At 34.6% G+C, this 16,463-nt stretch overlaps 1 protein-coding gene across 2 annotated transcripts in view; it reads right to left on the bottom strand.

The window, feature by feature from the left end:
* Positions 1 to 16,463, bottom strand: part of LOC140150937 (putative sodium-coupled neutral amino acid transporter 11) — a 135,108-nt gene that overhangs the window by 72,468 nt on the left and 46,177 nt on the right. For both annotated transcript variants that reach the window (XM_072173093.1, XM_072173094.1), the window contains exon 2: positions 2,129 to 2,315. In XM_072173093.1, the coding sequence (XP_072029194.1) occupies positions 2,129 to 2,315 (187 nt within the window). The remainder of the gene's footprint in view (positions 1 to 2,128; positions 2,316 to 16,463) is intronic.

Genomic DNA, 16,463 nt, shown 5'->3' on the forward strand with positions numbered 1-16,463 from the left:
ATATGCACTTGGCTTTTCCAACATAAATTTTATTAAGTGTGCATGATTTGAAAAGGGAAAAAAGCTTATTTTATAAGGTTATACTTTACGAGCCTGTTTGGAAATTTGCTTTAAAATATTTTTATCCAGCATATGAATTTGAATGAATTCATGAAAACATGTCTGTGAAGCATTTCCAAGAATGTATTGTTTTTTTGCAACACACCCAGCAATCTAGCTTTACAAGCACATCATTGTCTTACGCCTCAAAAATCAACCCTCAGGTCTTCCATACATGTAACTGCTCTATGGTTCTTTTGCATGCAATCATCTGGTTTTTAAAGTTGGCTAAATAGTTAGGCTACCTAGAAATTGTGCTTTTACTTAGCTCAGAATAAAAATAACACATCTTAATATGTATGTACATGGCAGTACATGTAGTATAGCCAGGCCAGGACTTTTTCAGAGTGGGTCAAAAGGGAGAAGGCAACTTTCAAGGAAGGGGGTAAAATTTGATGAAAAAAGGTTCAAAATAGGCTAAAAGTACAAAATAGGCCTTAAAGTTTAAATATCAGGGGGCCAGCATACCACAGGGTAAGACTTCTCACAAGGGGCAGCTTCCCACTCCCCTTTGGCTATGCCTCTGGTACATGGTGGTGTTTACACTTCACAAATATTTGTTTCTTGCAACCAATTTAATATTTAGAAGTAAAAATGCAATTTCTGGGATGCACCTTTGCATACAACTGACTGCATAAAAAGAGAAATCAGACTCCCGATCAGACTCAAGTCATGTGGCTAGTGTGACTCCGATGACTGACTGTAAATTTGTTCTACCATTTTATTTCAGAAACCAATCAAATTAGGATTTCCAAAAGCTTGCCACTTATGTTAAATAAGTGCTAGCTTGAATCATCTACACATCAGAATGAGGTACAGGTGGATACTATGACCCTGTTCACACCAGGAAAATTGCTCCGTTAATGAGAAAGATTAATAATGAAAAGATTTTCCTGGTGTGAACATATAACTCTTCATTCGATCTTCATCTACTAACCTGCATACAATGAAATGAATCAATGAAATTTTGTGGTGAAAGCACGGTTCATTTGATTAAGCTATAATTATCGCTAAACAAGTATCCTGATGGCTGCGTGTTTCCACTTGGAGTATTTTGTCGTAACCACTGATATCATGCATGCTTATGCTGAATGGCACTGTATCTTCATTTGATCATCATTAAGTGTAATGTGAACGTATGCTCCATTAACTCAATCATATGAATTGTTTGCATGATTTGTTTGCTTTAATTGGTTATATTCAGAAGTGTACTAGTAGGATTCTTACCATGTTTCAGAAAGTTCTCGAAATTGTTTGATGAATTGGTCCTTGACAACTGAAAAACAAAACCTTATCAAATTACAAATTTCCAGAGACATGTAACACACACAGTCCATCTGAATCCAAACAGGTTATAATAAAGAATTCAGACTCCACTATCTTTGTGTGCTGCTTATAAAGGACAAAACAGTGCACCTTCCTTATTTTCAAATGTGACAACTTTTGCTGCTTGTTTACATGTAATGCATGGTCCCAGCAAACACAAAAACGTTTTAAAGAAGTTATGTTTTGGTTTAGGTAAATAACATTAAAATGTCGGGTTATATAAAGGTCATGAAAACGTTTTATATGAAAACACACTACAACAATATTTTTTAAATGTTTTCAAAATGTTATTGTAAACTATTTTTTGCAAACATTATTTGCCAAATATTTGGCAACACCTAAATAACATTATGTTAAAATATTTGCAGTAGGTTATCAAAAAATGTTTTTAATGTTATGAAAACATTTCATTCCCTTTATATTCCCTTTATATAACCCAACATTTAAACATTTTCTGACAACTTTTTATAACCTTTTGGGAATGATGTCGAAAATGTTTGTTTGCTGGGGTGGTGACAATGCATTGAACAATTGCAGACCTTTGTAACACTTAAACTTGGAGATACCATTATCATTTGATATGGGCATTTGGTGCAGAAGGTATACTATTTTGATCCCCATGTGTAACACTCCAATATGGCAGATTCACAATAGCATTATGCATAGCAGTCTGAACTCTGAATTACATCTGTAGAAGACTTACCAATGATTCCAGATCCCAGTATACTGTTAGCTGTATTAAAGGATGCTCCTGTGATACCACTACGCTCTTCAGGCTTAGCTGCTTGCTTGTCCGCATCAAAATCTCCTGCTTCACCATCAGTATTGTCTACCAAACCAGCTGTGTCTGCTGTGTTCATATGAGAACTAGCTAATGCTGGAGTATGCATCTGTAAATAATTGAAGAAAAAAGCAAATCATGCCATTAATAATATGCCATTTTAGAACACCCTAAATTCACTAAAATTCAGATTTCATCATGTTTGGAAAAAGCATACATGTGCTTATATTCCAAGTGGGCAAACTTAGAAGTAGTCTCAAAATAAAGACACAATAAAAACACAGAATGTTTTACAGAAAAGGTTTAAATGTCCGGTTATATAAAGGGTATAAAAATGTTTTAATAACATTCGTAAAACATTAATGAAACCGTGATGCAAAACATTCTCACAGAATGTTATTTTCTTTCAGAATGTTATTTAACTGTTGACAAAATATTTTGCAAAAATGGTTGCCAAAATTTTTTTACAATAACGTTTCAAAAACATATTCATGATCTTTATATAACCCAACATTTAAATGTTATTAAAACATTTTGAATAAACGTTTTAAGAACATTTTTGTGTTTGCTGGGAATACAAGTATGCACTTATATTCTTGCATTAGCATGGTGGTATAATTGGCTATTACAGTTACAATCCATACACCCCTATTGAAAGACATGACCTTAATCTCACACACAGGGGGTATAGATGTCAGATGGAGCCACCCATTCAGGTAACCCCTTTTGAAATTCACACTCCCTGTGTGGAAGATTAAGGTTAAGTCATTCATAAGGGGTATATGAATTTCAAATGGAATAGCCCAATTTGGATCATGCTCAACTTACAAATGCAAGTAATACTGAAAAATGTTCTTGTATTGGCAGGTTTTACCAAATATGCATTATGATCAAACCGACCTATTTATGCAAATTAACCAATCAGTGGAGTCTTTATGCATACTATTTTTACTGGATGGCTTAACATGGGGACTATTAAAGTAAACACAAGTGCAGGTGTAAGCTTCAAAAATCTAAAAATTATCAGCTACAAATGATTACATCTTTGAACATGTTGAAATCCTGTCAATTAACTCAAATACAGAGGTACCAGCAAGATTGTACATGATTCCTATACCATCATGATGCCTCTAGTGATTAAAAAGATTACCATATTTGCTGACAACAGCGGAAACTACTGGTATACTGCTCATGAAATCAAAACAACACGGGCAATGCAGCAGATTTATTTACTCAAGTGCTTTCAAGTCAAATATACAGGTTTTGGTTGTTCTGCTGATTCCAGAAATAGAGTATGTTTACAGAATGAAGCTCCCATCACAACAACAAAAAGTAGAGCACATCTGAATTGGTGAATCTACCCATTTCTATCATTAAATTTCATATCTGTTTTTTATTCAATATCACCTTCTTACCTTCTTCTATTGACTATATATAACACAATCTGGTCCATGGAGGCCAAAGGAGGCATTTTTGACAATGGAGTTATGAATTATTACCTTATACATGATATTAGATATATGATATTTCTTATGTATTTTATTGTTTTTTCACTCAATATTTTTGCCTCAATTTCAAATTAGCCACCTTTGGCCTCCTTGGACCAGATGAGACCATTATGTGATTAGAAAATGCACAGGTTCTTATCAGGTGGGGCCAAAATCCATGGGCCAAATCTGGCCCACCAAAAATTTGTTTCAAACACAAGAAATGCAGATGTAGTTGGTCCTCAAGCAGATAACTTTAACATGTTTGGCCATTCATTGCCCTTGAACGGTTGTAATCAACAACCCCTGGATGTTGAGTACTTTTGGATGCATAGATTAATATACGGTATAGGGATATTTTGAACTCATTCTTCACATTATTACAAACTATTTTAAATGCTGTGTGTTGGAATTCAATAGCATACTGAAATATAAGAGATAGTTCATAATGATATTGATGGAAATAGGTTTTGAAATTAAATTGTCCCACATAATGAAATCCTACCTAATCCAGCTGAAATCTACCACCACCAGTTGTTGTCAGGAAAAGCTTAAATGTCCAGTCCTATCATATTGTAAAATTGATGTCACAAACCTTCAATGGAACTGTGTGTTATATTATGTGTGTGCATACTTACACAGCATATATGTATGGGGATGTGTGCCGGGGGGGGGGTACTCAAGTTTGGTTTTGGCAGGGACGTGCCGCTAAGAACTTAACCCAAATTGTCTTAGCTTTTACAAATTTTCCCAAAATTTTTGGAGTACCCCCCACGGGATGTGTGCATGTTTACCTGTAACCGAGGACACACACAAAACTTTTTGCTATTAAACAGTGGACCTAACTGCAAATGAGCACTGTCCTCATTTTGCAGTATGTTGCAATGACATGCCAAATTCATTTGAGAGATACATTCACTATCAAACCATGGACCTACCTGCAAACAACTCCTCATTTTGCGGAGGTTTGCAGTAGGTCACAATTGCATGCCAAATTCAGTTGAGAAATATGTCTGCTATTGTGCAGTAAATACATCAACCACAGTTGGTAGGCGTATTTCATACACAGCTACACCTACACAAAATCTGCCATTTTGGTCCTTGGTTTGTTGAGACATCCTTGGTTATTATAGCAATACACAATGTCCGCAGTTGCCGGCAGTGGGGTGGGGGATGTGAACAGTGGCATGGGTATGTGGAATTCTAATGGAATGATCATAATAAGCCGCATTTATCCAGCACCTTTAACCCAAACATGGTATCAAGGTGCCTTTCAAACAACCATAAAAACACAATCTTGAAACTACAAAAAAAAAAAAATTTGCCCCAGACCGCAGCAGCGCCCACACAGAATAAAATGAGAGTGCACCACACTATGGCAGGAATCCCCACTCCAGCTACTCATGCTTCACTGAAAATGACAGCACGTGTCACTGGTAATTGCTGGAGTTTTGTTACAGCAATTAACTACACCAGTTGCGACATGTAATTCTATGCATTAAACTGCATACTAAGTTACTCAAAACAGGATCTGTGCTCAAAATTAATATATACAATCAATCAGTCAACAAGAAGCTGTCTTCATCACTGTTCATTTTAACTGGGTACCCTGCCTGACAGACATCTTGCTCAATTGATCTTTCCTAAAACTGGATGAAATTATTTTGAGGCATGAGTCCCGGGCATGAGTATAATGGGCATTCTACAAAATATTATGTAGCAAGTCTGGTAATTTGTAGCTATCATTTGAAGCTTAATATTTCAATTCAGTAAAAACATTTCAGCTACCTTATAAAATACAATGTTTGTTACACTGATGAGCTTTGTGGTGACCCATGATACTGTAGTACTTGCTATGTTGCTAGAATCTTATTGATTAATGAGGGGAAATGACACCATGCACTTAATAACCTCTGTGTGTGGGGACGTGTGGCGTGTGTATGTGGATCCTCTAATGAGCAATTTCATTGGGACAAACATATGGTATGATATGTGGATGCTATGAATTATATATTTTTAATGCACAGGACAAATACACTCTGTCATGCATTTTATTTGTAATTTGAAAGAGTGCTATCTGCTGAATATAGCAGACCAATTATATTTCTTTAATGCAAATGACAAACACATATTGTCATGCATTTTACTAGTACTTAGATTGAGTGCTATCTACATAAGATAGCAGACAAATTATGTCTAATGTACAGGACAAACATGCCCTGTCAAGCATTGTACTACCACTGGGATGGAGTGCTATCTACTGAAGATAGTAGACAAATTATAAGTCTTATTGCACATGACAAACACATTGTCATATATCTTACTAGTACTTGGATTAAGTGTTATCTACTGAAGATAGCACTCAAATGATATGTCTTTAATGCACAGGTCTGTCATGCATTTTACTACTCCACATTTCAGAAAAATACAGAACTAATTTTTTTGGATTAGAAAAATATTATCCGGTTTTGCCAAATGAAACATAGCTAAATCCTAATCATTCATTTAGTCCTAACTGGAGATAAAAGAAAAAGTTCACTATTTTACTAATTTCTTGAAAAAAGAGCCAAAAACATGCATCTTCGGCACGTTTTCTGACAATTGAGTCTCAAAAATTACAGACTTGGAACAAGTCTAAGCATTCAAAATCTTGAGTATATGCCGAAATTTTGCTCTAATGTTCACTTTTTTTGTGTAACTTTAATAAATGGTTGGTTATAAGAATGAAACATGTCTTTTCCAAAAATTAGAATGCATAAACTGAAATTAGTCTTAGTACAAGTCTTTAGGCTTGATTGTCACAGCATACGAAAAACACCCTAAAAACGCATGTTTTTGGCCTTTATTTCCAAAAATTGGCTACATATAATACTGAAGATAGCAGACAAATTATATGTCTTTAATGCACAGGACAAACTTCTGTCATGCATTTTACTAGTACTTTGATGGAGTGCTATCTACTGAAGACAAAACAAATCTTGTCATGCATTTTATACTAGTAATTTGATGGAGTGCTATCTACTGAACACAGCAAATTAAATATATTTTACTAGTACTTTGATGAGGTGCTATCTACTGAAGACAGCAGAAATATTATATGTCTTTAATGCACAGGACAAACATCTTGCCATGCATCTGATCTTACTAAGTAGTACTTTGATGGGTGCTATCTACTGAAGATAGCAGACAAATTATATGTCTTTAATGCACAGGACAAACAAATCTTGTCATGCATTTTATGATAATAATTGGATGGAGTTCTGTTGACTGAAGATAGCAGACAAATTATGTCTTTAATGCACAGGACAAATCCACACTGTCAAGCATTTTACTAGTACTTTGATGAGGTGCTATCTACTGAAGATAGCAGACAAATTATATGTCTTTAATACATATACTGCTATATGTGTGTTTGTCCTAAGCTGCTGTGAACCACTGATTGGCCCATGTGGTTGTCTTTTATAGTGCCTAGGTGCCTATGTAAGACTTGTGTCACTCCTCATGGGCTATTGTTCACTCTAGCATTTTATATATAAAAAATATATATATACTTTGTCTGCTATCTTCAGTAGATAGCGCTCCATCAAAGTACTAGTAAAATGCATGACAGAATGTTTGTTCATATATTTGCTATGCAAGCAACATTTTTCTTTCTTTTTTTAATTTCGAAAAAAAAAATATGTGCTTTATTTAGTCATTAATGTTTCCATTGGTTTTGACAACTAAACAAAAGGTCCATCAAAATTGGACTGAGACTCTCTGAGACATTTTTAGTTTCAGATTGCTAAAAAAAATAATGTATAAAGAAAAATAAACTGAACCTTCATTTGACCATCTATCAAAATCGACTGTGACTGTTTCAGAAATAAGATGAAAAATACAGAACTAATTTTTTTGGATTAAAAAATATTATCCTGTTTTGCCAAATGAAACATAGCTAAATCCTAATCCTTTAATTAGTCCTAACTGGCAATGGGCCAAAAACATGCGTTTTTATAGCGTTTTTCAACCTTTTTCATATTCTGTGATAATCAAGCCCCAAGACTTGAACAAAGACAAATTTCAAGTTATGCATTCTAATTTTTGGAAAACACATTTTCCAATCTTTTTCATAACCAATTAGCAAAAACAACATATAATATTAAAATTATGACCTAACTCTTACCCTGTACTTAAGATTTTGTGACTACAATTGTAAGAAAACATGCAAAATTGCATGTTTTTGGATCATTTTCTCTCAAACTGCAGAAATATTAAAATTTGACTTTTATTGCTAGTTAGGTATTACTAGTTAGGAAAAACTAAAGGATTACAATTTAGCTATGTTTCATTTGGCGAAACAGGATATTTTTTTAATCCACAAAAATAATTCTATATTTTTTCTGGAATGGGGAGTTGTACTTGTTAGCAAAAATTAGTCAATTTGGAAATACCCTTGCATTTAATACATAGAAAATAGCTACGCCCCATTCCAGAAAAATACAGCACTAAATTTTTTAGATTAAAAAAAATAGTATCAACTTCTGTCAAATGAAACATAGCTCAATCCTAATTATGCATTTAGTACTGAAAAAAAAGTTTGAATTTCACTATTTGGCAACATTTATGAATTAAGCATGTTAAGAGTCAAAACATGCATTTTTAGAATGTTTTTCACATACTGTGACAATCAAGTCTAAAGACTTGTATGAAGTCTCATTTCAATTTATGCATTCTTATTTTTGGAAAAGACATGCTTCATTCTTATAACCAATCATTTAATTAGAGTAACACAAAAAAGTGAAAAATAAAGCAAAATGTTGGCATATACTCAAGATTTTGTATGCTTAGACTTGTTCGAAGTCTTTGATTTTTTTACTCTATTGTCAGCAAACATGTTGGAAATGCATGTTTTTGGCTAATTATTTTAAAGACATTAATAAAATAGTGAAATTTTTCTTTTATCTCCAGTTAGTACTGAATGAATAATTAGGTCAGGATTGAGCTATGTTTCATTTGGCAGAACTTGATAATATTTTTTTAATCCCAAAAATTAGTGCTGTATTTTTCTGGAATGGAGAGTAGGAAAAGGCAAAGAGTTCCATATAGAAGCACACCAACAGGTAATCATCCGTATAATCATATAGCTAGGCAAATGCCATCACTCTTAATTGTAAATTAACATTTTCACTACCAACAATAATGCTATTTGATCTTGTCCATAATACTAATCAGGCTTATAAACAAAATTATTTCAAGTATAAGACGTTGCATTTTAAATATCCATTTCAGGGTATCCATTTCATGGAATTGTCAATACATCAGAAGTCAAAATTGCATGCATGAACTTATACTATGAAAAATAGTAGGTAGTGGGGTTTCGCATACCTGTGGCTAATTGGAGAAGATATAGAACAGTTTAATTGAATTACCGAGGCAAATGTGCCCTGGCAATCCCTTCAATTGACGGCATTACATGTCTTGCATTTCCAAATTGAACTGAATATCTCACTTAATAGACTGAATGTTTTGCTCTACATGCCGACTTCCAACCTTACTCTCAACTCAATTATATATTTTTTTCTGTGCATCAGAAGGCTATAAATTGTATGTACATATTTTGAAAATTTTGATGTTCAAAAATTAGATTTGTGTAAATGCACTTTTTATGTTAAGAATAAATAAATAAATAAATAAATAAATAAATAAATAAATAAATAAATAAATAAATAAATAAATAATTAAATAAATAAATAAATAAATAATTAAATAAATAAATAAATAAATAAATAAATAAATAAATAAATAAATAAATAAATTAAAAATAAATTAAAAAATTAAAATAAGGCTATCGGGTGAGAGCTGAGTGATCTACCCTCAACCATGGTGAAGTTGGTTCAGGCAAAACTCTCTCACAACTGGGACAGAATCATCAATGATATTTCTTATTGATTTACTTATACCAAAAGCGACCGTACTTAAATTGCATCACACCCCAGATGAAGACTGAAGGTTTCAGTCGCAACATTGGTTTGTCTGTCAAAATAGGTCTGTCTCCTTGACCAAAATAGTGTACCTTCCTTATAAGGTAGATTACTGATAGTGACCGATAGGCAAAAGTGATGCATGCTGGGACCTAAAAGGTCTCAAAAGCTATCAAAATTTAGCACCCTGACAGCAGCTCTGAGCCAGCCCGGCTCCAAGCCCTTTTCTATTGCAGCATGCATCACTTTAGCCTATCAGCAATATAAACACAGCCAAATTAAAAAGTCGCCACTAGTTCCATCCCCATTTAATCAGAGTCTGATGAGTTTATGGCAAAATAATTTATGTAATAATTTTCTATATACTTTCCTTCGAAGATTGAAACCAAATTTGATATCAAAAGTTTAATCATCGTGAGCATATGAACCGTTGTTTGGAAATTTGTGTGATGTTGAATCCCAAGGTCTCTTGAATACTTGATTGCAAAGTTATGACCTTTTATATCCATTTTCTTACATTTTTTATTGTTTCTCCTCACTTTTCCCCCTGCTGGGCACCCTGATTTGAAAGATTTTTATGCCTTTTTTGTACTTTTTTGCCCATTTTCGACAATATTCATCAAATTTTGCCTCCTTCCCTTAAATGTGCCTAGTCCCCCTTCCCCCTTTCCCCTCTGAAAAAATCCTGGCTACACCACTGAATAAAACCTCATCTTTGGTTTACTCTGTCTACATCATTTAAGCAAGCTTTTCTTCACACTAGCACACCTATTACAAAGCTACTCATTGATATCAAGTTGTTTGTTGGGTTGATGGCTCATAAGAGTCATAGAGTGACAGGAGTTTCCTGACATTCATAGAGGCAGGCACACTATGCAACAATCCTCAGTGGAAAATAACACTAGAAGCCAGGTATACAGGGTGTCTGAAAAAAGTCATTACTACCAGTATTAGCACAACTGTTAAAAAGGAATCAGAGAATCATTATAATATTAACTTAAATTTAATGGCTTCATTTTATTGCAGAGATGGATCCTGTGTTGTATAAATTAAAGCCATAATGTGTGATTTGCTTCACAGCGACGCCCTCAATTTTACTCGGATTTCTACTTTTTACATAATTATAATGCCCAGTGGTATACTAAAATACCACGTAAAAAATACTAAGCCTGAAGTGCTTTTTGTATTAAAACCGGTCGACCGGTTTTATTCAGAGTTCAACGATCAAGTACTTGCTAACATATACCATGGATGTCAGCTTGTATGTATGTACACGTCGGCGCATGCTCCGTGCAGTTTCATGTAATCTGATCGGCGAGCATAGTACACGCATTGTAGGCGTTGGAATGAGATGGCAATTTTCTTCGTTATACCTCTGTTGTTTGGCTCGAAATTAAAAGGGATAATGTGATCAGTGAAAACAAACATTTAAATAAGAATCCATTCTTTATGCAAATCACACATTATTGCTTTAAGGAAATAACATTGCTATCTAAACCATAGTAAAACAAAATTCCAAAATGCCAAAAATTGTCACATGAATGTTTTTTTAATCTTTCTGGTACACCCTGATTTAGAGCGTAGGAGAGAGGGGCTAGGTTTTACATCAAGGTATGCCACCCATATAAGCTGTGCTTTATTACATGTATTATACCCTCATCATTAGCTGTCACCTGTCCACTACTGGATGAAAACCTGCAGCATGAGAGTTACATAAGTTACACAAATCTGAGGTTGACATAAATAAAATACTGCAACTTCTAAAATATACATCTAAGCATGGTAAAATTATATATTTTCTGAATGCTTTTGAAATGAGGATTATTGGTTCTTATTAAAAGGGTACATTCAGGGTGGTTTGAAAAATATACAAAAATTGAAAGGCATTTATAATAAGTTTATTTAGACTTGAAACTTACATGATTGAATAGAATAAGAAAACATTTTAAAATATATATTATGTAGACATGGATATGCTCATGTAACATTCCACTTCACATGATTTCACTTTAAGTGGTATCCCTTGAAGTGGCCGCATAATTACTTGCCCCACCATTCGTCTTGAGATATGGTTGATTATGTCCTGTACTAGCAATTGAATACCTGAGTGGAAGAAGGGCCCAACTCCATCAAAACTGTTTTTGAGATATTAAGAAAAAACTTAATATTTGGAAAAGTTTTATAGATAGAATGTTTTCATCTTCAGGGGACCTTTAATACAAGAACATACAATATTACATACATTCGAAATTATATATGATGTTTCCATGGCAGCGGTACAGGTCTTAATACTGAGCTGGAGTTGGGCCCTTCTTCCACTAATATACTGCAAGTGCCAGTTCCGTAAGCAGATTTGTTATAAATAGCTACAGAAATTTGGTAATTATCCATTACCCTAAGACAGAGAAATTTAAGAAAAACAATCGGACGCAAATTTGCAAGCATATTGGCAATCGGACACGACAACCATTTATTGACTTTTGTTTAGGACCCGCCCCAAGTACCTACACTCTCAGCCGTACTATAGCAAAATATATAATAGGAGATTCTCTAATCGAGCGAACAATACCCAACCCAAGACTCTAGCGATACAACGACCAAAGGCGCAGAGAAATCTCATTTTGGACACTCTCAGCCGTACTATAGCAAAATATATAATAGGAGATTCTCTAATCGAGCGAGCAATACCCAACCCAAGACTCTAGCGATACAACGACCAAAGGCGCAGAGAAATCTTATTTTGGATAAACCAACACGTGATCCAAACTTGCATTCGGGTAGCCGCCACCGAAGCTCAAATTCTGAGCGTTTGACCCCGAACCCTTGGATCAATAAATCCAATATAATGGCTGGAAACTCTACAATAAATTACGGTACTGGTGCATACAGGTCAGGCGCTCCCGAGTGTACCAATTCTCGAGACTCTCAACAGGTGATTGCCCTGAAGTTACAAAGGATAAAGTATTAATGTTAGCATTCTATGACATGTACATATATCATAATAAATAAATACAGAAAAGATAATTCAAAACCCCACCTTATTTTATTTTGCTTACTGTGTGAAGTCTTTGACCCTATAAAAGAAAGCATATTCTATTAACACTGTCTTTGAAGACACCTGTGCCAGCATGTAACAATATGATTCTCAATTCCTGTAAATATTCAGAAATATATAAGTTTGGTGACTTACTTCCCTCTTGAACTGTTATCCTACATACATTGGTTAATACAGAATAAATATATAAATTATTTGTAGCATATCGATGGCTTACTTCCCTCTTGAAATGTTATCCTACATTGGTTAATACAGGACAAATATATAAAAATTTTATGTAGCAACATATTGAACACATGATCTATTCGACAGTGTACATTGTACTTTGAAGATCTGAGAAAGGGAAAATAATTGTAAGTCACATGTAATTCTAATGATTGGCGTCAACACTCCATTCCTTCCTCCGTAACTATATGAATCATAATTCTTGATTTTTAAACTTGCAGACAGTTGAATGCTTTACTTAGCTATTTAACACACTACTATGTAGTAGATGACTGTACCTAAGTAGAAAATTTTTTCTGCTGTTAAGCGGGTCATTACTTATGACTGTCACACACAATTATATTTTAACTTCTTCTCACACGCTCATATAGGGAGGCGGTGGGTGGGAAAATTTGTGTTGTTGTCGAGTCCGATACAAAACCAACAGTGAATAAATCATCACCTAATCACGCCCGAAGCCCATGAAGGCGACAAATCCATTGGTTCCCGATAGAGACAATCAACATAAATATCGGCATGACAATGATTGACCTCTGACCCGTAAACAATAACAAGGATCGCCCAATTTCTCAGCGGTGGTAAATGAGTTTAACTGGTTGCACGGTGTTAAACTTTATTAATTGCACAAGTAGAAGCATGTAATAGATTAGCAAGAAAGTTTATTGCAGTGAAAAGCAGATTTCATGGATGAACAAAATTCCTCTTTAACCCAATATTTATGGAAGAAGGGCCCAACTCCATGGAGTTGGGCCTTTCTTCCATGAAAACTCATGATTAAGTGTACGTGGAAGACTATTTAGAGAGTGGATTTTGGCTCATCTTTCACACACATGGAAGAACAGTCTGCTGGCAATAAAATGCTGGGTCTAACTCATTTTTGTAAAAAATTGGAGTTGGGCCCTTCTTCCACTCAGGTATTCAATTGTATAATAAAGCAAGATAGCAAGACTATATTCAGTAGATAGCAAGACTATCTTCAGTAGAGAGCAAGACTATCTTCAGTAGATAGTAAGACTATCTTCAGAAGATAGCAAGACTATATTCAGTAGATAGTAAGACTGTCGTCAGTAGATAGTAAGACTATCTTCAGAAGATAGCAAGACTATCTTTAGTAGATAGTCAGACTATCTTCAGAAGATAGCAAGACTATCTTCAGAAGATAGCAAGACTATCTTTAGTAGATAGCAAGACTGTTTTCAGTAGATTCCAAAATTATATCTTCAGCAGATAGCAAGTCTATCTTCAGCAGATAGTAAGACTATCTTCAGTAGATAGCAAGAATATCTTCAGCAGATAGCAAGACTACCTTCAATAGATAACAAGACTATATTCAGTAGATAAGAAGAGATAGCAAGACTATCATCACAGAAGATAGTGAGAGAGGAGAGCAAGAAACATGCAAAGATCCAGAGAGATACATATATACAAATAACTTGCAAAGGTGCAAAATAGAAAGTGAATAATGTGCGCTATTTCACACATTAGAGACCAAATATTGCTATTGTTATCTTCAATAGATTTAGAAATGGCACACATATATTACTGCTCACACTGCCACCAACATATTATTCTGTTATTCCCATCATTATCACCATTATTAATGCATCAATTTTCCAAATTATATCCTATTTTCCTACAGCTACCTGTAATAATATTAGCATAATAATCAAAACTGATGTTTTATAGTGCTATAAACATCTCAAACTGGCAGTAAAAACCTTATAATTACCGTGAATACAACCTGTAATATCACTGTAATGTGTCATAATATTGAGCGTGACATATAATCATATTTGACTGGTTGACCTTTTTCATGCAGGATTTCTCATCTGGCATACACTACTCAAAGAAATTAAAGGATCTGACTTATTTATTAGCATTTTGCAAAAACAGCATTAACCTCGTAAATCTGATGAGTGTCATTTCATTCAGTAATATTTAGGCAACAGAACACTTGCTCTACGAAGTTGTCATGATATTAATAGGGTTTCCGCGGTGTAACGTGGCGCGTTGTGCGGGGAGCGACGCGGTGAGCATTTGCATTTGATTTGGAGGAAGAGCTGCGCGAGGGGGAAGGAGGAAAATAATAATAAGAAAGGAAGAAAAGAGGAGAGAGAGGATGGGGAGAGAAATAAAAGGACTCTAACTAGTCTAAGAATTATGGTAAAACTTCGCCTGATGGTGTGATAATTGTGTGATTTCATAGTTTTACTAAGAAGATAAGCCGGTAGCGAACGTAACAGAAGTACTGATATCCAATGATGTTATAAAACACCTAGGTTAGCAATCTAAAAACAAAAAAAAGGCAAAATAAGATTGTCGGATTCTTATCCTTTAAATATTTTGAGCAGTGTACATCCATCTATACTACACGCTTGGGGCACACGGTACAGTGCACATTGAAACTCAGTACAATGATTACAATCATGATACTAGCTTGAGTGTAAAACAAGCAAACATGCATTTTTATTTGTTTACTTATGCATCTTTGATATATTGTTTAAAAAACAGTTTTTACAGCTGGTTAATTTCCTTTCATTATGGAGTGTAATTTAATCTTTTATCTTGGCACAGTATGTTTCTATTCTTTCCACAGACTAAAGCATGATTTAATGGGCTTTTAAAACCTGGCTAAAGCAATAATTTGCTTTGAGCCTTGTCTTATCAAGACTATCAGTAAATGTGTTACTACATGCAGGGTACAAATGCTGAAAGAAAGGCAGATGTCAATTTGTGCACACAGTGCACGACCCTTAGCCAATGACCTTTGACATTGGAATTGGTCATGCAGCACTTTTTTGTCCCCAGCAATTGCTAACTATTATAATTAGGAAAGGAAACATAAACTAGAAGGCTATATATTTGTACACAAATACGGCTATACCCGCATGTTATCGGTATACCCAAACTTACAGTCCTTATTTGCTGAGGACTGATAATAAAGAAATTGTAAAAAGTCGCCTAATTGGGTGGAAAATGTGTAAAAAGTGAAAATCCAAGTCACAAGCTTTAATTTAATGCAGGTTGCACTCTCGTAGCACTTAAAATAATTGTAAAAAGTCCCCTCCCAGGGGAGTCATCTCTCCATAGATTGCTGTTGTCAGTTTCTCTGATTTACAGTGAGGCTATGCAATATGATTTAGGGGAATACTATTCCAGAGGGAGTATGTAAATTAAATGGAACAGCCATTTCAGAGGGAGTATGTAAATTAAATGGAACAGCCTATTTTGAGGCCATTTCAGAGGAGTATGTAAATTAAATGGAACAGCCAAAGGGTATGTAATTTAAATGGAACAGCCTTAACGCTTCACGCTGGTATTTCCAATTATTATATTATAATACGGATCTGTCTGTTTCAGAGGGAGTATGTAAATTATCTGGAACAGCCTTTTTTGGGGACATTTCGGAGGGAGTATGTAAATTAAATGGAACAGCCAATGGGTATGAAATTTAACTGGAACAGCCTTAACGCTTCACGCTGGTATTTCCAATTATGATAGAAAGCGATCTGCCTGTTTAGTCCCAC

This window comes from Amphiura filiformis, chromosome 4 (genome assembly GCF_039555335.1).
Source record: "Amphiura filiformis chromosome 4, Afil_fr2py, whole genome shotgun sequence".
Taxonomy (NCBI): domain Eukaryota; kingdom Metazoa; phylum Echinodermata; class Ophiuroidea; order Amphilepidida; family Amphiuridae; genus Amphiura; species Amphiura filiformis.